We start from the raw sequence: 20,747 nt of genomic DNA on the forward strand, positions 1-20,747 counted from the left end.
GTAGCTCCTATTATAGATTCTTCTTTTCACTGCTACCCTATGGAATCCACAGTGTATATTCCAAACAACTGCATTGTTATTTTGTGCTTTTACACAGACACAAGCAGCCCTGCACACTTAATAAAGCTATCAAGTGAACTTTGGACCAGATTTTAGAAAGTTGTTTAGATACTTAAAAGCCTTCTTATGAGAATGAGCCAGCTTAGACAATTAAAAAAAAATTTGGTTTAATTTCAATTGGTTCAAATGTTATGGAAAAAAAAAACCCAGACATTTGTGGCCCTTCAACCTCTATTAACAGGCAAAGTTTTGCTTCTGTGTCTTTAATTTTTTTAAGGTGTATAAGTATTATTTCACCATATACATTCACTTCCTAGTAAATCCTTCCTTTATTTTGCATTTTGAAATAATGATTAATTAACAGTAATTTGATACAAGTGGACACAGAACACCAGGCTGCTGCACTCCAGTGTATACTTCCTAATGGACAGAGAAACTGAAATACCCAAATCAATCCAAGTACTGCAAACACAGAAACTCATTAATTCATCTATCAAAATGAGTTAAGAAATGGCCTTTTACCACAAATATGCTGCTCCTTTGCTCTTGTACTTCTTTTTCTGAGATGATGTTGCGGAAAGAGGGTATTTTCTTTTCTCTACCAATTTTTTGCATCAAATAAATCTTAGTAACTTTAAAAGAAAAAGCTGAACGAACCATTATCTTAACAGCAATCTTTGAAATAAGAGAAAAGGAAGCAAAAGCAGAACTGCTGGGCTGGATCGTTTCCCTGAATAAGGTATTACATATAATCCTAGTGGCTGCATTTACCAGTTCTTCACAGGCCTCCTGCAGCAACAGCTGTGCTGGTCCAACTGTTCACCCCCCCTCTGAAAGGGGAGAGTAATAAGAAAAGCTACTGGAGCCCCCTTATATCCTTGTGGGTTTCAATCAAGCATCACTGTATTTCTTCCCTCAGACTTCTTGTGACAGTATCTGCTGGTGACTTGCCATTGCTGCTTTTCTTCCTCTAGAGGATCAAAATCCAATTTGGTACTTAAATTACTTTGTTCCACTCCACTGGTCTGTGCCTCTTTTAAAAAACTTCCAGGAGTGCTGCTTGTCCTTCTTGCAAAATCAACTTTGCTTTTCTCCTATAAACAATCAAATGAAAATCCCAACTCTTCCCCACATGCCCTTTTCAAAAATATAATCATGATCATTTGTATCAGGAAAATTATTTAGCAGTCTCCAGTCTTAGTACAGCTTTTGTTGAGAAAACTGTAGCTTATATGACTCTGAAGTGTTTATTAGAAAGCTTTCAAAGAGATCTTCGTTTCAGGAAAAGAAAAATTGTTCAGTTTAGCAAATACAGACGTTCACAGCAGAAAGACTGAAATGGTTAAAAATGATCCTAGGGAGCAAGCAGCTCACAGAGTTAGCAAAATAATTAACATTTTCCTTTCTTTTACAGAAGAACACTAATAGCTGCTCTGGTTTCCACACTTACTGAGACAGATTTTGTTGTGTGGTCTTGGTTTTGCTTTTTTTTTTTTTTGCTCTATTGCTCCACACAGGTTTTAATTAGTGCTTCTCCTTGGCTACAAGTGCTTCATTTTGAAATACAAAGCTCTTTAAAAAAAAAAACCAAAAAAAACCCCCAAAACAAACAAACAAAAAAACCACCCCAAAAAACCAAAACCCCCAACATCACTGGAGGGGAAAATGGGAAGTGATACAGCGCAGCTGCAGCAATCTGCTTCTGCTGTTGTTCTCCCCCTCCCCAAATCCTCTGCATAATTTCAATGGTTAGTCGATGAACCTTTGGCAGGCCTTCTTCCATCGGCAGGCAGTGCACCACATATCTCTGTTCTCCATCCCATAGACCTTCCGACACTTTTTCCCCTCCCCTCTAGGCTTCCTGTCAGAGAGAAAGGGAAGCTTGTTAACCAGATGCTTTTGTAGTTTTGCTTTTCACCCTAAGACCAGGACAACAAACCCAGTGGACTGCAGGAGGTAGAGAACCCATGGCTTTTCATGGGGTTTGGGCTGGTTTCATTCCAGCTGGGAGCTGAGGAAGTGACAGACACATGCATGGCTGTGATTCTATCACTCTCAGGGACCAGGCCTTCTCCTTGCCTGGCTTCCACAGCTTCTGTAGCAGCTGCTGAGCCCACTCCTCTGCTCCTGGGATGATCCCAGGAACATACTGCCCTGACTTTAGCCAGCAACTAAACTTGGACTTAATGAATTATACTTTAGCCACATGAAGTGCTAAGCTGTAACGGGCAGCCATAGCTGTTCCACAATACAGGCCAGGCCATCTCAGGCTATAGTGCTGCAGAGCTGTGGTAAAATATTTGGAATAGCTCAGAGCAGCAGACCTTGACCACCAAGAAGTATCAGCTATGCCAAAGCAGAGAAAAGCTACCAGCTCCTAACCTTGCTGGTCCTTCCTGCAGTTTGCTCTGAGCTCATTGACTGAAAAACAACAGAGTGAGTGGGAAGTTTTAACCCTTGCTCTCACTTGCAGCACATTCTTGTGTGCACCTTCTCTGTGGTTCCCAAAGCCAGCAAGCTGGGCAGCACCTGCTTTTAAAGCTGTAACAAATTGTCCTGTTTTCCATCTTACAACCACACTCAAAAGATCACAAGTTTAGAAAATGACCCAAGTAACTGTTAAAATGGATTTTTTAATTCAACACACAGAAAGGCAGCAAACCTGAGGAGCAATGCTTCACCAAGCAATCCAATGTTCACTACTGCAATGCCACCTGTCCCAGAATCTTTAAATAAAGTAACTGTACCAACAGAACTGTTTAATACCTGATTTATATGTTGCATGGCACACATGGGATTCATTTCTTGCATACCCACATATTTTCTGATTTCTGAACATGAATTAATGGGCACAATCCATGAACTGGGAAGATCCCAAGTTTGGTTTGTAGCATATGCAATGACCTGAGAGTCATGAAGAAAATGAAAAGCATGAAATCTTCTTTTTGCCTCATTTTAGGGTACAGTCACCTTTAGGACTGTGAGAAATAAGGAGTTTCTTTACTGTAAGAAATTTAGCATTACAGTCTGATTTTTTAACCTTTTTGAAGACTTTAAAAGTAGATTCTGGTCAAATATCAGTTAAATTTAGTAGTAATGAATGCAGCTTATGTCTAGGAAGACAAGGCATAAAATGCTTTGCCTTAATCTAATTTATTGTAAGACAGGGCTTCTTATAGTTCAATTGAAGCCAAATGCCATTCTGACTGAATGGAGATAAACATGTGAGATAGTCCAACCTTTCAGGGAAAAGTGCAAAACCAGACAGTGCAGCTGAACTTTACCTTTGATGGTAGTGAAAAGAAAAATAGGTTCTGAACGCTTACTTTGAAGAGCTCTAGCAAGAACCTGCCTGACAAGTGCAACCAGGGTTGGTGGTGGGCTTTTTCTGATCCTCTGGCCACTGACAACTTATTTACAGAATACCCTGCAGGTTGTGAGGCTGTAGTGTCAGCAGGAGCTAATGGTCCCATACCTCAAGCCAAATGCTACTCGAGGCGGTGATGAAAGAACCGTGTTGGTCTGTTTCTGCTCTCCACTCCCTGCAGCACGATTATGGGTTGGTGAGACCTGTCAATACAGACAAAAAAGCTGCTTACAAACAACATATACATATGAATGCAGTATAAATACTTTTTCTAAGAAAATGCAAATTATGCTGCATGGTGGCAAGGATACCCAGGAAAGGTGACTATATAACATACAAACATAATTAAGTGAAAAATTAATTTAGCATTAGGTACATTAACTTCTCCTTGTTTCTCTGTATTTCTAGTCATCCTCCTAGAGCAATCCAAAATACAGATCAGCATTACTGAAGGTTTTGAAAAAGACAAGAAATACATCCATTCTTATTTAAAAACTCTGAATAGCTCTTACGAAAACTTTCTCCAATAAGCAAAGAAAATAACTGGAAAAATAAACTCTGTCCTGTGCTGAGATCAATACCAAAAATCTCCTATGAAATAAAAGGATTTCACTTGTTGCACCTGCCTGTCACTTGGCACTCTTTGTGGAGAGACACCCTTGGAGAAGAGAGCTTGTTGAAGAGCACTTCCAGCGGGGCCCCTCGAGGTTTAACAGGCAGGGAGCACAATGCAGCCGTTCTGATCAAAGTTGCTAACAATATGTATCTCCTTACCCCACACAGTAAAACCTTCTCAGCATGTGAATGTTTCCAAGGGAAGGGTGTAGTTTGGTCTTCTGAGACTTTCCAAAGAAGTCTCCTACATGAGCACGTGGCTTGACAACATCACTCAAGTGATCACACGGCATAAAGCTTGGCCTTAAATGATACCTACATTATTTTACTATGGTCTTATTTTGCTCCTGTGTGAAGGCCACAACCACTTTACATCTAAAATACCAGAAGAAAATTCTGAACACTCGTTTTTTTGTTGTATATTGAATGTAGCATCTAGTGCACAGTCAGCCTCCTGCTGCCAGGAACTGCAGATGTGATCATAGTTCTCTGCACTGCTATGACTTTTCCCTCCTGCCCTTTTCAAGGTTTACAATATCTGGAAGAGAGGGAATTGACTGACCTTACTTGAAGAGAATTACTGTATGTGCTTTGATTTTTGATACAAAGTCTATTTTAAAGCTACTACATGGTAGCAAAAAACTAATGCTTGTCATTGAGTGCAGACACTCGTTTCAACTTTTACTCTTGGCAAGTAGCAGGAGAAATTTTTGATTTAAGTGCGTATGTGGCTCACACTCTGAACAAACTTAGACCATTACTGATATACAAAATATACCTGCAAAACTTGAAAGAAATTTCTTCTCTCTCTGCCAGCTCACCATGTTTTGTACATCCAAATCCCACATTAGCTCCTTTTGTTCTATCCCTCCAGAATACTAAGGGCAGCTTGTTCCCTGCTACTTTTTTCCAAGTTTTTATCAACCACTTTCCTTGTTTCATCTAAGAATGTATTAGCTGCTTGTCATTGAACAGAAGAGTACTTGGATGGCCTCCTATGTTATAAGCAATTATCTTGCTACTTCCAAACAGAGATCAGACTGGAGCAGTAATTACAGTGTGCAGACTCCTCCCTTGCATTCTCCTGAGAGGGTCTCTGCACGATGGTTCCACAGACTGGCACACCAAGGCAGCTACACAGCACTGCAGCTGAGCTGTAGTGTATTCTGATAGGCTTTGCAGCAGGTCTAACCAATACCAGTCAGCTGCTCTCTACATGAGAGCAGATTAAGAGCAAGCCCTGAGAAGGCAATCCTTGCCCTTGGAGGCTTTTCATGTCTGAAGCACTGTTGAATGCAGAGTGAAATAAAGCTGTTTGTTTGAAGCAAGGACCTGGAGTTTCCAGTTACAACTCCTGAGGGGGAAATTGTGGTTTGAGAGAAGATTTGTGACCTGTGAACATCAGATGATCAAAGATCTTGCCTGTTCAACCTTTTTGGGTCTTACAGCAGGCAGATGTAAGTAAGTATCAGATGGTGGAGATCATACTGACATTCAGGAAGACTTTTACCACACACTATCTAGAAGTGGAAGTACATGGTCATTATTTTAAGTCCTCCAGTACCAAGACATATGGACTTCACCATGGCATGTCCCATTTGCATCATTTAATTCTCTCTCCTCACACATCCCTAGGGCGTGGCTGATTGAGTCTCCTAATTCAGCCTCCATTGGTAGAAAAATCACTCTGTCCTTTCTGCTTCATGCAAAGAACAGTACCTCACAGTAACTCATAACTGTTCCAACATTCAACCTTTCACCTGCAAAGTTTTCTTAGAAAAATGCTATGAAAAAGTGTATTTCCCATCTGCCTTGGAATCTAACCTGTGCATGATTCAGAGCACAAACAGCTTTGGAGGTTTCTCTAATCACAGAACCACAGAATAACCTGAGTTGGAAAGGACCCAAAAGGATCACTGAGTCCAACTCCTGGCCCTGCACAGAACATCCCCAAGAGTCACACATGACACCATGACCAGTACCTGACAGCACTGTCCAAACACTTGAACTCTGCCAGCTGCTGCTGTGACCACTTCCCTGGGGAGCCTGTTCAGTGCCCAAACTGGGGGAAGAATCTTCTGCTAATACCCAACCTAAACCTCCTCTAACACAACCTCAGGCCATTCCCTCGGGTGCTGCCCCTGGTCCCCACACAGTAGAGATCAGTACCTGGCCCTCCTCTTCCCCTCACAAGGAAGTTGCAGATTGCAATGAGGTCTCCCCTCAGTCTCCTCTTCTCCAGGATGAACAGACCAAGTGACCTTGGCCATTTCTCCTCCCTTATCACTACAAGATGTCTAAATAAATGCCTGTGTTTAGATGTTGTGAACACTCCTGAGCCTAGAGCAGCCACATACTGAGCCCAACTGATCCAGCAGCAGGTATGGGTTGTTTTGAAGTGCTCAGTTACTTGCTGACAAGTACACCCATATTCCCAAAGGCCTTTCCGTGCTGCTCTGCTAAAGACTTTCTGAAAATAAGGACTTAATGCAACTCCTGGTGTTTGAACACCCTAGTTCCCAGGACAGAAAGCAGGAAGTGCTCAATGTTGTTGAAATTCACTGTCCACAAGAATGAAAGGGGGAAACAATATGTGTCAAAAAATAAATGTGAAAGGAGACTATATTGAAAATATGTAGATCTATGCACTTTTTCTAATCTGTACCTAACCTTTTCCTATTCAGTAGTTTGTCCAGGCTGGAAAAGTATTCCAAAGCCATTTTAGAAAACTGCTTGCTTAAATATTAAGGGTCAGACAAAAAGTAATGGTTTGGACTCACTCTCTGAGGTACCCTTGGGTACTACAGATTTGTGTCTCATCTCAGGGACTGTGTATGTCACAATTGTGTGAGTTTGTTATGCTGGCTCTGTCATATAGTCTGGCCTTAAATAAACCCCATCAGAGAAAGTCTGAATGAAGGTGAAGTACCTACACTCAGTGTAAGGGTGGGAACTGTCAGACCCTTGATTTTGTAAAGCAATATCTAATTGACTTTGAAACAGAAATAAAACTTTAATTTAAATACAAGAATTTAACATAAATTTGCATTTTTACCATCACTTACTGCACATAATTTTTCACTGCAGGTAAGCCTTTGTAATTCATAAATGATCACACTGATGACAAAGGAGTCAAATGTGTGCAAACCTGGAAGATTTTTTTCTTATTATGTTTTTTTCTTTGTTAAACAGCCTTATAAATGTTTTTAGAGATATAATGGCAGTTCTAACAGTTCCCTGAGCAGTTCATAATTCTGCATCACTGCTTCCCCAGGCTTTTGTACTGGGATTACTTTCAAATTGTACTTAAATCGTTGCCATCTCCACCAAATTCTCAGAAAGTGATTTAGTATTTCTTAAATTCTATAGAGAAGTCTCCACTCTACAGCCACAGATCAGCGCTGTTGCCTGAACAAGTAAACTCAATGTGTATGTGTCTAATCCTGCCCTATTAAGTGTCTGATTTACAATGTGACTAATTGCATTTTTAGATTCCCAACACTCCTGGCACCAGTTTCTGCTACTTCACAAAAGGAGCCAGTTTCATAATTACTCCGTATCAACCCCATTGTTGGGAAATCAAATTCTCAGGGAACTCTGTAGATAGCACACTCTGTCAAGGCACTCTTGTTGAAATTGCTGCCAGCATGATGTCTTTCACTGTTAGTTGTTCCTTGATGGAATTTAATAAATATTCATTGGCAGAGTGCAGTGTAATTGATTCAGTCACTTTCATTTTTATCAGCTCTGCAGGATGCCACAGCTTCTGCAGAAAATCTCCAAGATTTGCCAAAGGTTGACAGTAAGAAGCTTTGGAGATTCACTTGGTGAAGAGAAGGGAGGGAAACAGTATCTCTTATCGCCTTGTCTAATATTCACTGTCAGGAGAAAAAAAGCTATAGGGTTCTTTGGATGAGCAATGTGCCTTATATAACACACTTTAAAAATTCATAAATTCATAAAGTGTAATATCAAATGAGATGTTATGATATCAATAAAGGTTTATGATTAGAGAATATCAATTTATCACGAAAACAGTGCTTTCCAATAAATGAAGATACTTTACATTAATATTTATTTCTATTAATCATAGAGAAGATTTCCCATTACTCATAAAGAGTGATTTGCATTTACTTTCAGCAGTCCCCACACCAGACACTACAAGCTGAATCCCTTGCAACTCTTCATGAAGGTTTTTCACTCCCCCCACAGTACCACACCTACACACTGTGGTGTACTACATGTTTAGAATCATTGCAACTCTGCGTTTAAGTAAATATCACATTTCTGCAGTCCTATTGATGCCTTAGGATTTTAGCATCACTGTTCACAGAATTAGGCTTTGTATGCCAGTTGTTTTGAAGAAAGGGTCACTGTTGAATTTCCATCTAATACATCCTCATTAAAAAGCTATCAAACTGCAATATGTATTAATAACAAAATGCAATAGATACATGTTTTCTGTATAAAACAACATTTTCCTGCTATTAGTAGGGGCTACATACTTGAAGCCTCCTAAAACAGGACTTTGCATTTCATTTTATTGTTTCTTTCAGCTGCCTTTTAAAAATGCTTCACCTTCAAAGTTCATTTAGGTAACAGCCCCACTGCCTGAATCCAACTGGCCTGTCAGCAGAACCATCACCAGGCTGATTTTCCATCTAGTTTTTTAAGAAATCTCTTAATGGCACAAAAATGAAGGACATAGTGCCAAGCTCTGCACCTACCAGAATGTTCTTTTGTAAGCATATAGTTAAAAAAATATATATACTATAGATTCAATTGCCTGCTTGTAGATACTGATGCAAAAATAAGCTAACTGCACTGATAAAGAGAGTTACAAAGGCGTTAAAAACAGCCATGCTGGCAAATTCAGGCATATGTTTAATTTGTTTCCTTTTGGTATCTGCTGTGTCACATTTAATTCCATAATTACACAGTGTGAAACAAAGCAAAAAGATCTAAAACCCCTTTTTTCTCCCCTTCTTTCCTTTTTGGTGTGCACTTACTGGAATGCCGGTGAAGGTAACGGGAGGCGACTGCCAAGAGATGCTAAAGCTACTGCCATTGGGAGTGAATTTGGCTGACCCTGGAATGTTCACCGGAGGAGTGGCCTGTGTGAAAAGAAAGTATTATTCCAGCAAGAAGAACCATTCCTCTTCCAAAGGATCTTTCATTCCTTGAAATGGTAAATATGTGAGAGATTTTCCAAGGCATAAAAAAACTCCATGGTGACGAGCATTTTACCCTTGTGAGAGGGATAATCATGGATAAGCTAGTAAGGAAGGGACAGAGCTATATATATACATCACTGTTCCTGAACCATGTTTAGAGAAAGATGATTGCTCTCAAAAGAATCCATGGAAAACTTTAAAGAGCTAGATCTGCTAAAAAAACAGACAAAATCAAACGTCACATATAAGTAACTTTTAAAATAATGCCAGTAAGAAGCAAAAACTACTGCACAGATGACCACTTGTTCCACAGTGATAAACAAGGCCATACTTAAACTCATGGCAGTTGTTTTACACAATTTTAGTGTGGACAGCAAGGCTTCTTGGATGGAAGCAATTAACAGTAAGTGTTGGCCATTTCTTATTTATCAGAAAAATGTTTAGAGTCATCCCAATTAAAACAGTTTTTCCTGTTAAGAACAAGGAGCTGTAAATCGTCCTTTGGATTCAAAAAACAGCTCTTGAAATACTAAACTGAATCAAGTATTGGGGCTCATTGAACTCCTATGTTTTTCCCATCTGGGCTGTAATACCTAGAGCTGCCCTGGGGTACAAGGGTGATAACATGAGCTTAGACTGTTGAGCATTTTTCATCTTGTGTCTTTCCTTTGGTTTTTTCACTGGGTTATGAATTTCCATGAATTCTTCCCTGCCTCTTTTTTAATCCCATTTAATTTTCAGAATCATGAAATTCATAGTTGTGTAGCTACCCTGCCTAGCGGGAGCGTGAGCAGCCAGCATGAACAAAGGCTCACTTTGACCCTTGAATTTCAAGCTGTCACAACAAAAAAGAACTCTTCTTGGTTTAAACTTGCAAAGAATTTGCTAAAATGAGTTTTCACTTCTGCCTTTCAGTTGTTGGTACATGACAATAACACAATACACTCATTTAAGCAGTGTTTGTGTCTGGGGCTGCTGAAATTATCTCACTGGTTCAGGAAGAGAGTGCTTCCTTGAGCCACCAGGCAGAGAGGAGTGATGAAAAACGACAACCTGATAGTTCCCATTAAAGATAATCTTACAAGTAAACAAGGGCTGAAGCAATCCCCTACAGCCTTTCCAGGAAAAGGAAGGTGAGGCCACCAGATGCCTCTGTGTATGACAGCGATGCTCTGTGGGCTGCCAAGCTGCTGACAGCTCCAAGAAAATCCACACAGACATGCAGAGCAAACATCCACTGAGCTCCATAAAATAAAAAAACCTCTCTGAAGGTGTCAAGAACAATTTGGCAACTTCAGGTGGTACCAGTGGTTGTTCAAATGCAAAGGAATGAATGACCATAGAGCTCCAGACAGAAAGAACTGGAGAGAGCTGGATGAGCAGTGAGGCAGCACTGCCTCTGCTCAGCATCCCACAAGGATGGCAGCTCAAACCCAGGGTCTGCTCTGCAACTTCCTCAGGTATTTGAGTAAGACCTGGAAGGGGAATCCTAGGTGCTGAAAGAGACTGTCTGTAGCTCCTCTGTAGTTAAATTTAACAGGTACAGGCAATAGTTTTGTAAAGAAAGATGAAGTTTAAAACTGACGCAACTCGCAGTTGCTCAAAATACCATAGTGCTCAATTCCTTTTTCTTAGTGCCTGAAATCTGCCTCAGACATGATCAGACTTAGATATCTATCACCTTGTTCACTTGTTTCCAGATGTGCATCTTTGCTCATCATGCACAGTCCACTTTTTCAGGCTAACATTTTAGTCAATCTCTTCTATAAGATAAGCAACTAAAACATTACAACCAACTGAAGAATTCCTATACCCCACCTTTAATTTGCTTAGAGACCTCCATCTAACTGCCAATCAAGATCTATTAATGAACAATTTGCATTTATTTGTGCCAACATTACTCTTATATCTGAAATAGCCCATGCTCATCCTCTTTAGCTCATGCCTGTCCTTTCACTTTCTTCCCAGGCAGCAATTCCATCTTCTTCTTGTCCCTTGCTTTGCCTGAGCTATCAGTCCCAGGACTGGAGAGGCTGCCCATGTCCTCTATGCCCTCTTTCTATTTCTTCTGGTTGGAGCCCATCACATCAAATTTGGCTGACCAGAATTCTAATACAGGATTTCAGATGAAGTTATATGGGGGTCTTGTATAATGGCATTAACAATCCCTCTCTCTCACAGGTATTTCTTATCCAAGAGAGCTGACAACTATTTTTTCCCCCCTTCAGCTCTGTTGTTGTTGGCTCACAGTCATTCCGTGCTTGATTAATGAACATAGGCTTCCTTCTTACATAATTTTCTAACTACTCTAGTTCATAGCAGAAAAATCTCATTAGTTCCTTAAATGCAGGACTTTGCATGTTCTGACATTTAACTGCATCCAAAACCTATTATTCTTAAGATCACCCAGTCACGTAAGCCTGATCTGTAACTCCCTTCCCGCTGATGTCTTCCAGGTTTGTTATCAGTGAAGTTTATTATAGTATTTGTGTATTACCAAAATGATTTAATGAAAGTGAGATCAGGGCCAAGAACAGCTTTTCATTTAACTTCACTAATGACATTCAAAGGCCCTTTCAAAATAACTCACTGCTGTTCTCTGTCACTTTCCAGCTCCTTCTCCTACACTAAATTTAATCTCTTAACAAATACTGCCTATATGTTTTAAGATCAAATGCTCTCCTTGAACCCAGAGGGATTTTTCTTTTGCCTCCTGTATTGTTCTAGTATCACCTTTCTCCAGGGCTCTCCCAGTGCAGTTTGCCTCAACTGCTGAACTTTCCAGAATTTCTTCAATTATTTTTCTGAATAATTTCTCACCCATAGGATGGGGTCAGGGAAGAGCATCAGGACTTTCCTCAGTTTCCTCATATCTTTCTCACTACAAGTAGTCTATCTGATGTTTTCCAGTCATAGAGGAAATGGCAATTAACAGATCACTTTAGGATTCTTGCGACCTAACTTTGGGTTTTGTATTTTTCCCCCTTTTTTTTTTTTTTTAACAGGAACCCTGTGAAGAACAGTATTCAGCCTCCCTTATGCAAGTTCCTCGAGCTGCTCCCACTGAAGTAATCTCCACTTTCTCCTCTGGCTGGTGAGATCTGAATCTCCACCCTGCCTCCTGGCCTTTCTTTCAGGGCAGAAGGGATCTTGGCAGAAGATGCCACTGACCTCCACGGAAGCTGCTTCCTTTGCCAGGACAGCCGGAATGCTTGAGCAGGGACCCTGCCTCCTGCTTCCAATTAGCAAGCTGTCAACAGTGGGGACTGTGTCACTCCTCACTGATGAAATTAAGCATTGAAACCAGAGCAACCTGAAAAGCCCACGGGGCTCAGGGACTTGTAGTCTTGTGTCATGGAATACATAAATTCAGATCTAATTCAAGTATTTTAAACACTTGAATTGGGATTTCCTTGGCCAAGTGCTTTACTCAGAGGTTGCTTGCAAAAAAGGGTTGAGTGGGTCTCTGAACAGCAGGGCAGACTGTCATGACTGCAAATCCCAAATGAAGCAAAACTTGTCATCAGCCTAGACTTGTTGCCTCAGTCTCTGAGGCAGGGCTTAAGCTATACTGAGAAGCAAGTCTTTCTCCTAGCTGGTTTCATCAGTCCCCCGGCTGGCATGCTGCCTGATGCAGCTTCCACCTGCAATGGCAAGCTTCCACCCATGCTTTTCAACAAGCACAGAAGCCTAAAACAAGCCTGTGAATTCTCTACAGCTCCCTCTGACCTTTTGGTAGGTGTGCTCCAAACACATCACCAAAGTTTTATCTGTACAACCCTATATATGATAGTTATGGAATCTGATAAATTTAACAGAGTTCTACAGTGCATACAAAGGTCATGGACCACACTGCTTCAAAGCCTCTATTCTTCTTTTATCTTATGGTATCCAGACCAAAACATGTCAAGTTTTTAGTGCAGTTTTATAATTAATGCTTTCTGTCAAAACTTAGCTGGAATGTTCTAGGACAGCAGTTTTTGCCATTTGGAAAGCATTACCTCCAAAAATAGGAAGGTACCGTATTTGTTTTTTCATTCTTCCTGCTCTACTTTACAACTGCAAACTGACATCTCACACTGTACAAAAACAGGAAATGAATTGTTCCTGGCATCCTTGAAATCAGTCTTACACTTGTTGACTCTTCAAGCAGAGCTTGTACTTATTAAATAAAAACAAAGCTGAAATGAAGACTGGGAGGGATTCAACTGACAGGATGGGAATTTTTACAATGCAGGAAACCCCATCTGAAACATCACCTAGGGTTCTCCTTATGGTCAGTGAAAATTGAACTGATGTAGGGCAGTGGGATACACAGATCAACTCTTCTCAACCTGAAGTATGCATCTATGTGTGGCCAAAATCCACCAGCAGTGGCGGGCACATAAACAAACAAACAATGAGCTCAGAAGAATGCATCTCAGTTTAAATAAAAAAAATGCCTTTGACTGCTCTGAAAACCTTTCAGCCCATTAAAAGCCACACACTGTGCTGTGACATTCTTTACACATTGGTGAGATGAGTGTAATCCCTGGGGCTCCCAGCACTGGTGTTACCTGGTAAGCATGGTCCGTGTGTACGAGGTAGAGGTTGGTAGGAGCTGAGCGGCTCAGAGGTGTCATCGCTTTCGTCTCGGTTTTGGCACAGGAAGTTTCAGGACGGATTGTGTCTTGGGTGGGAAAGGAAGGAGGAGATGCTAGAGATGGAGACACTGGGGAAAGACTGCTTAAGCCATCAGCTACTGAGTCCGTGTTGAGCCTGATTTCTGTATAGTAAAAATCCTCCTCTCCATCACTGTAGTCAGACTCTCCTACACGTCTGTATCAAGAGAAAGAAGTAAGAATTGATTGAAAGCAAGAACCCCAAGGTAAATTTTAAGTTCTAGATGTGTGAGTGAATATATTAATATTGTCAATAAATTAACATTTGCAGTTTCAACCCTTCCTACTTTATCTTCATTCTGACTGAAGGTAAGGGGAAGAGGAAAATCATCTAGTCTGAAGGGAAAAGAAGTAGGAATTACTCTTTTCCCCTCTTTGTGTTATTCTTGACCAATTCTTTCACCTTGGAGTAGATGTTTGACTCCCTGAGATCAAGTACCAGCTTCTCATTTGTAACTATTGTAAAGTTAACAAGAATCTCAATGCACTCTGTCTTTGAAAGTCACAACAAAGATAACAGACACAGGCAAGATACACTTCACTCATGTTCCAGCAAACAATATGCAATCTTATCAGAAGTTACTTAATTATATCAAATATACTTACAGCTGCCATTCACTGTAACTTCCTGTAACATAACAAAAGAATTTGCTAGAAAACAGTCTCACCATGCAACTCCGAGAGAAAGCACTCATATGGGCTGCTTGCCACAGCCAGGACTTTCTGGTCCTACTCTCCAGAGGCAGACTTATTGAAGGAGGGCATGTAGGAGGTTTAATTGCCTTAAAGTTTCATCTGATGTGCATTTGAGCACAAGTGCTAGCAATGAACAACCCAGTCAAAGCAGTAGCTCCCAGTAGACTACACATTATCTTGAAGTCCAGACCAGAAGGTGCTGAGAGAACACACGTCCAGCAGGTCTGAAAGGCTCTATCAGAGGCACCATCCATCAGAATGCAGCCAGTCACTCACCAAAACTACTCTTTCCAGAAAAGTTTCTAGCTCCAGCAAATTCCAGAAAGGTTTTGCTGTTTGTTTCTGCCTCTCCCACACCACAAAGAGTATGTCCCCATAATATAAAACACAAATTAACATTCCTCACTGCATTTTGAGAGAGATTTTCTGTTTCCCACAGCCTTACTCTTAAGCCCAATGGTAATTGTTGACCTCTTCAAGACCATCCCGAGCTCCAGATCTTTCTTGTGGTGGCTTTAATTTTTAAGCTGTGGGTAACAGATCTATAGAGCAGACATGTATTTTCACCTAACAGGTGAAGACCATAAGTCCCAACTGTAATTATAAATGAGACAGGTACATCACTCAATGAATTACTTGGGAGAGTTCAGTTGCAAACTACAGCTCTGAAATAAACTTGTCTCCTAAAAGATCAATTTGCTTTTGCTTCTAGTCCAAGTAACATACATGTGTGCCCTGGTTTTGTCTGGCCTGGAGTTAACTCTCTTCCAAGTAGCTGGCCCAGAGAAGTCTTTTGGATCTAGGATGAGAAGATTGTTGATATCACAGTAATGTTTTAGTTGATGCTGAGCAGTGTTTACTCTAAATCAAGAACTTTTCTGTTTCACATGCTCAGGCAGTGAGCAGGGGCATCAGAGGCTAGGAGGAAGCACGGCCAGGACAAAGGGATATTCCATACCATAGGATGTCATGTCCAGTAAATACACTGGAGGGAGCTAGCTGGGAGGTGCTCATCACTGCTTGGGGACAGGCTGGGCATTGGTCAGCAGGTGGTGAGAAACTGTAATCACTGTAAACTGTGCATCACTCATTTATCTTCAGTTTTGTTTCTCTCCCTCTCCTCTTTCCTTAGAAGTATTAGAGTCATTAGTATTACTCTTATTATTAACATCAGTGTTTTATTTTGTTTAAGCCATTAAACTGTTCTTGTCTCAACCCATGAGATTTACTCTTTATTCCTTTGATTCTTCCAGGGAAGGAAGGGGATAGTGGGTGAACAGCTTTGTGGTACTTTAAACCATGACAACATGTAGCTCAATTTACTTTTATTTTCAGGTTTCTTATGTGGTTTGTGGTTTTGGTGTGGCTTTTGGCATTAATAATTCTTTTGGCATGAATTCAACTCAGAACTGGCACAAGCACCCGACCTGATGTGAAACAAAGTTGAAAAGTATTCATGCAATATCCTGAACGTGTCTATTGCAGAGTGTCATCCCAGACATGATGTGCACACAGCACATATGATGTAATGGCACTGAGCTGTGCAGCTGACAGGGAAGTGCAGTGTAACCTCGAGCTCCATTTGACCTTCGAGCAAAGCTGACAGAATTTCAGGAAAGAAAGCACCTTGCTGTTGGAATAAGTGCTCATTCACCTTGATGCACTATTCCACAATTTCCTCAGAAACACAGGGATATGAGACAGAGAAGCCAAGGGCAATCTAGTACCCTAGTTCATCTATCCAGCCAAGGGCAATTGCTCCACTTTTATACCAAATCCTTTAGACCCAAAAAGACTGCTCTCTTACCCAAGGTGAATGGTCCTTATGTGTTTCTGAATCCCTGCAGCTGTGCTCAGCACCTTCCCACAGTTCTTCCATAGGCATTTGAACATCACCTTCATGGAGTTCTGAAAATTATGAGTAAAGCAGCATTAGTTGTATGGAAGTTGTAGGGATATTAGGAAAAATTTCTTCCCTGAAAGGGTTATCAAGCACTGGAACAGGTTGCCCAGAGAAATGGCTGAGTCACTAACCCTGGAGGTATTTAGAGGACTTGTAGATGTGCTGCCTGGGGACATGGTTTAGTGCTGGACTTGGCAGTGCTGGGTTCAGGGCTGAAAATTTCTGTGACTCTGTAATTCTGGGAAGGTAGAAAAAACCCCAAACTACCCAAACCAGATAAACAGTTACAAAACCCTGTAAAGACTCAGAGCCTTTGACTCCAAATTCATAATGACCTAATAGTCTCTTATCAAATGTGTCACCCTACTGAATTCAAGAGAAACCAGTGAAAAGCTGCAGTAGCATCTTGTGACAAAATTTTATTTCTCTCTGTTTGTTGGCAACACTTTTCCATTTTTAAGTTTCAGTTCCTCCACTAAGGGAGGTAGATGATGTAAAAACTTCCTATACTTCTAGACAGAAGATAGGTAGATGAGGATTTCTCACTTAATCCAAGGCACCTTCTTAAATTAAGGTCTTTCTAAGGCAAGCTCTTGTAAATGTTTCTGCTCATGATATTTGCAGCACAAAAAAATACTGTGCCAGAAAAATATAGCTTCTGTTACGCCCGTATTCGCCATGAGCTGGCACAACCTGTTTTTGTTTCACTCAGAAGCTGCTGTGGACTTTACTCAGACAAGAGAATGAGAAGTTATCAGTCTGTGTTCAATATTTTAAAAATACAGTTATAATCTCATTTATATATTCTTTTTATATCCTTTAATATAACTTAATTGATCCCCACTGAGTTATCGCTGATTTAGAGCACACCCAACAAGGCTATCACTAGGCCAATCTTCAACATTTTGAAGACTCGGGAGAAAAGCAGACTTAAAACAACACAGCTGTTACAAACCCTAGAGATATTTAAAAGCTATTTTTACCTCAAAAATCAAAATACTGTATTATAATTCTGTAATTTCTGTTACATATAAGATTAAATTAATATATTCATATAAAACTCAATTTTAAAAAAGGGGGAGAACAAGGCACATTTCACTGTGCCTTGAACAAAAGCTGACTTGATGCTTCCTTCAATTTGGACCCTTTGGAACTGCATGCCAGTAGATGGTTTCAGCATTTGTTAGAAAGATGATGATTAGAATATAACTTTAAAAATAATCTCAGTGGACAGGCTTTTCAAAATACAAGTTGATTGTAGCAGCATGTTCTCACAGTTCCCTGCAGTCTAACATCTCCTGTTTTAAAGTATGAATGCTTAAGGCTTTGAGATTTGGGGTACCTGATCATACTGGTTGTAATAAAAACTTCTGTTTGGAATAAATTGCACATAAATTGCCCATTTTTTATTTGATAATACAGCTATCAGTCAAACAGAGAGAGAACTCTTTCTTTTCTCAAATTAAATATAATCTATCTAGCAATTCTGATTCATACTTTTCTTATTTCCATAATACAATACTAAATACTATTATCAGCTCAAAACCACACAACCAACCACCAAATATGTCAAAAAGATGAAGGCCATGTTTATAACTGATATCCTAGGAATTCCAATATGACATCATAAACACCATACACATCTTTATGAGCACAGAATGGTTTAACATCCACCCCCAGTTTGGTGGTAAAATCTGTGGTTTTTGGATTTATTGTCACTGGTAGGAGTTTGCAAAAACCCACATGCTTGTAACATAATCAAGTGAAAGCTCACTTGGTGGAAATAAAGAATATGCTTACATTTCTTCCATTTCCTTTCCAAAAATTACCTATTCAGGTTTAATGTTTTATTTAAGAAAATAATGGAACATAAATGGTTTGGTGAGGAATAACTACCTTAGAGGAAACTTTTAAGCAAATAATAAAGTTACCAATCACTCTATTTCCAGGTTTACTCCTTCTGACTTTTGCAGCCTGAAGAAGAAATAACCTGAACATTTTTGTTTCAGCTTCTAAAGGTGGTAACCTGTACTCAGATCAAGTACCACGCTGGAACCAGAATAAAGAAAAAACCTGCAGGAAGGCAAGTTCATTTATAAAACCAAGTTTGGCATGGAATGTTACTGTTTATCTAAATGAAACATTTGCCAAATAAAGCCAGATCCTTGTGAACAGAACAGATAGTGTAATAGACCTATGGTGAATACATAAATAGAAGTATTTGAAAGCAACTTAGAAAACAATAAAGATGGCAGCTGCAAACCCATCTGTCTCATCACAGCTGAGCAGTAAGAGTGGGGCTAATAAGATGAAGGTTAACTGAGAAGTAAAAGGCAAACCAGGACATTTTTGCACTCCTACTCCTCCTGCCCCACACCCCCCCAAATTGTCTCTCTGTTTAGCGCAAAGCTCAGCTCCAACTTCTAATTTATTATAACAAAGGTGTCCTCCAAAATATATTTTTTCCTTCTTAGCACAAACATTTTCACCCCTTTCCCATGAACAAGGGAACAATTGCATGGGTCAGCAAATAAGCAGCTTCTGGAGCAAGAGGATAATCTGAACAGGTTTAAACAATCATTAGAACTCTTCCTGCTGGTGATGAAGCAATTAACTGTCTCAGACTGAGGCAGAAACAAATTCACTAAGGGAAAAAATTCTCTGTTTTTTCTCCTTACAAAAAGCCCTTTTACATCTTGCTATGTAAAATCTATCCTGTTGTGTTGGGAGGGAAGGAAACTTGGACTAGTGCCATCTCTTTGTTTTCTTTTTCTTCCAGAGAAGCTTGCTGGCTAGCAATGGTGCTTTTTTGGGGTTAGTTTTGGACCTGTTTTTTAATGTCATGTTTTATTTAGCTTGCTTTTGCACTCCAACTGAGGATAAATTTGGCTAATGCTAATACTATATCAAAAGCCATCGGGTTTGAGCTCTCTCTCTCCATTTTCACTCCATATGTTTGTGCAGAGAAACCTTCACAGTATTAAGGTATCTGACACGCTGTCAGACAAACAGCACTTTCAGGGAACAAGGAGTATTAAGGCCATAGTCAGTTTTTGTGATGACATGTAAAGGCTGCCTGTTGCATCCTGAACACAGAGAATTTGTCAAAGTAGGACAGGAAACCCTTGAATGGCCAAAGGCAACACCTTCTGAAAATCCCTCTAGTGTTTTCTGAGCAGGAGGCTCTGTAGCACCTCACCATCTGGCAGGAAATATGTGGTGCTGATGGCAGCATGTATGTGCAGGAGGTGACCACGTTGAATGAGACACAGTGACTACATGAAGTCCCCATGTTAAATGCATGCCAAGGGAGGATACACAAGCACAGCTATTTGGATGACCTGTTCCTCTCTCACAACAAAATAAGCCTACCAACATCCTATCTAACCATGGATGTGGAATTTAACATAAGGCTAACCTTTCTCTTCCTAGGAATGGGTTCATCAAAGAGAAGGTTGCTTGTTTCCCCTTCATCGATACCATCATCTGCCTGGGAAGGCGTCCGAAAAGCTTTGAAGCTGTCAGCTGACAGAGGTGGAGATGGGGTGGATGGGTTGGACTGGTCACTGGGAGCATTCCAGCTCCAGTATCCACTGCTGCTGGTGCTAGAAGGCACAAATCCTCCTTCTTTCCAAGATCCATTCAGGGATTCTGTCAAGAACAACAAAAGATATTATTACAACAGTATCATAGTGAGAGGGCTAAGGAGCTCTTTTTTCTAAGGTTTAGATGCCATATTGGTAATTAAATGCAAAATCAGTAAAGGAATGTGAAAGCATTGGATGTAGAGAGGACAACCATATCTAACCCACTGCACATAAATTACATATTCCACATTTGATTTTTATTTTATTTAAAACAAAAAAACAAAAGCAGCAAAGTATTTTTCTAAAAAGAAATGTTGCATTTGAAAAAGATAACCTGTTCTGAAGCATAAACAGTGATAAACCATCATATATTGCATGCATGATTTAAGGAAAACATTTAAATTGACCTTTAAATTGACTTCTGTGATTCTAAATACATCCTCAACTTTCAACAAGAACACACAACTCTGGTGTCCAAAGCAAGCTCCAAGCCACCACACTGCCAACAGGAGATCCCCTGAGAAAGGGACGCACACTCTGAGCCCCAAAACACTAAGCAGATCCACAAAAACATGACCATCTTCCCAGTACTAAAACACCAAAGAAAACCATACTTACACTCTGTTCTTACAATCTCTCAATACACCTGCCTCTGCCGAATTTGAACTTCCACATGAGGTGGGG

The 20,747-nt window shown here is 40.2% G+C and overlaps 1 protein-coding gene across 1 annotated transcript in view; it reads right to left on the reverse strand.

Annotated features, from left to right (window-relative positions):
• Nucleotides 1-370: 370 nt before the first annotated feature.
• The window catches only part of ZNF704 (zinc finger protein 704), an 86,660-nt gene continuing 66,283 nt past the window's right edge, over nucleotides 371-20,747 (reverse strand). The window contains exons 4-9 of the mRNA XM_058043074.1: nucleotides 19,895-20,127; nucleotides 16,381-16,481; nucleotides 13,773-14,034; nucleotides 9,052-9,156; nucleotides 3,536-3,630; nucleotides 371-1,921 (exon numbers count right to left, since the gene is read on the reverse strand). Of these exons, the coding sequence (XP_057899057.1) occupies nucleotides 1,810-1,921; nucleotides 3,536-3,630; nucleotides 9,052-9,156; nucleotides 13,773-14,034; nucleotides 16,381-16,481; nucleotides 19,895-20,127 (908 nt within the window). The 3' untranslated portion in view covers nucleotides 371-1,809. The remainder of the gene's footprint in view (nucleotides 1,922-3,535; nucleotides 3,631-9,051; nucleotides 9,157-13,772; nucleotides 14,035-16,380; nucleotides 16,482-19,894; nucleotides 20,128-20,747) is intronic.

The sequence above is a fragment of the Melospiza georgiana genome, chromosome 1 (genome assembly GCF_028018845.1).
Source record: "Melospiza georgiana isolate bMelGeo1 chromosome 1, bMelGeo1.pri, whole genome shotgun sequence".
In the NCBI taxonomy this organism is placed as follows: domain Eukaryota; kingdom Metazoa; phylum Chordata; class Aves; order Passeriformes; family Passerellidae; genus Melospiza; species Melospiza georgiana.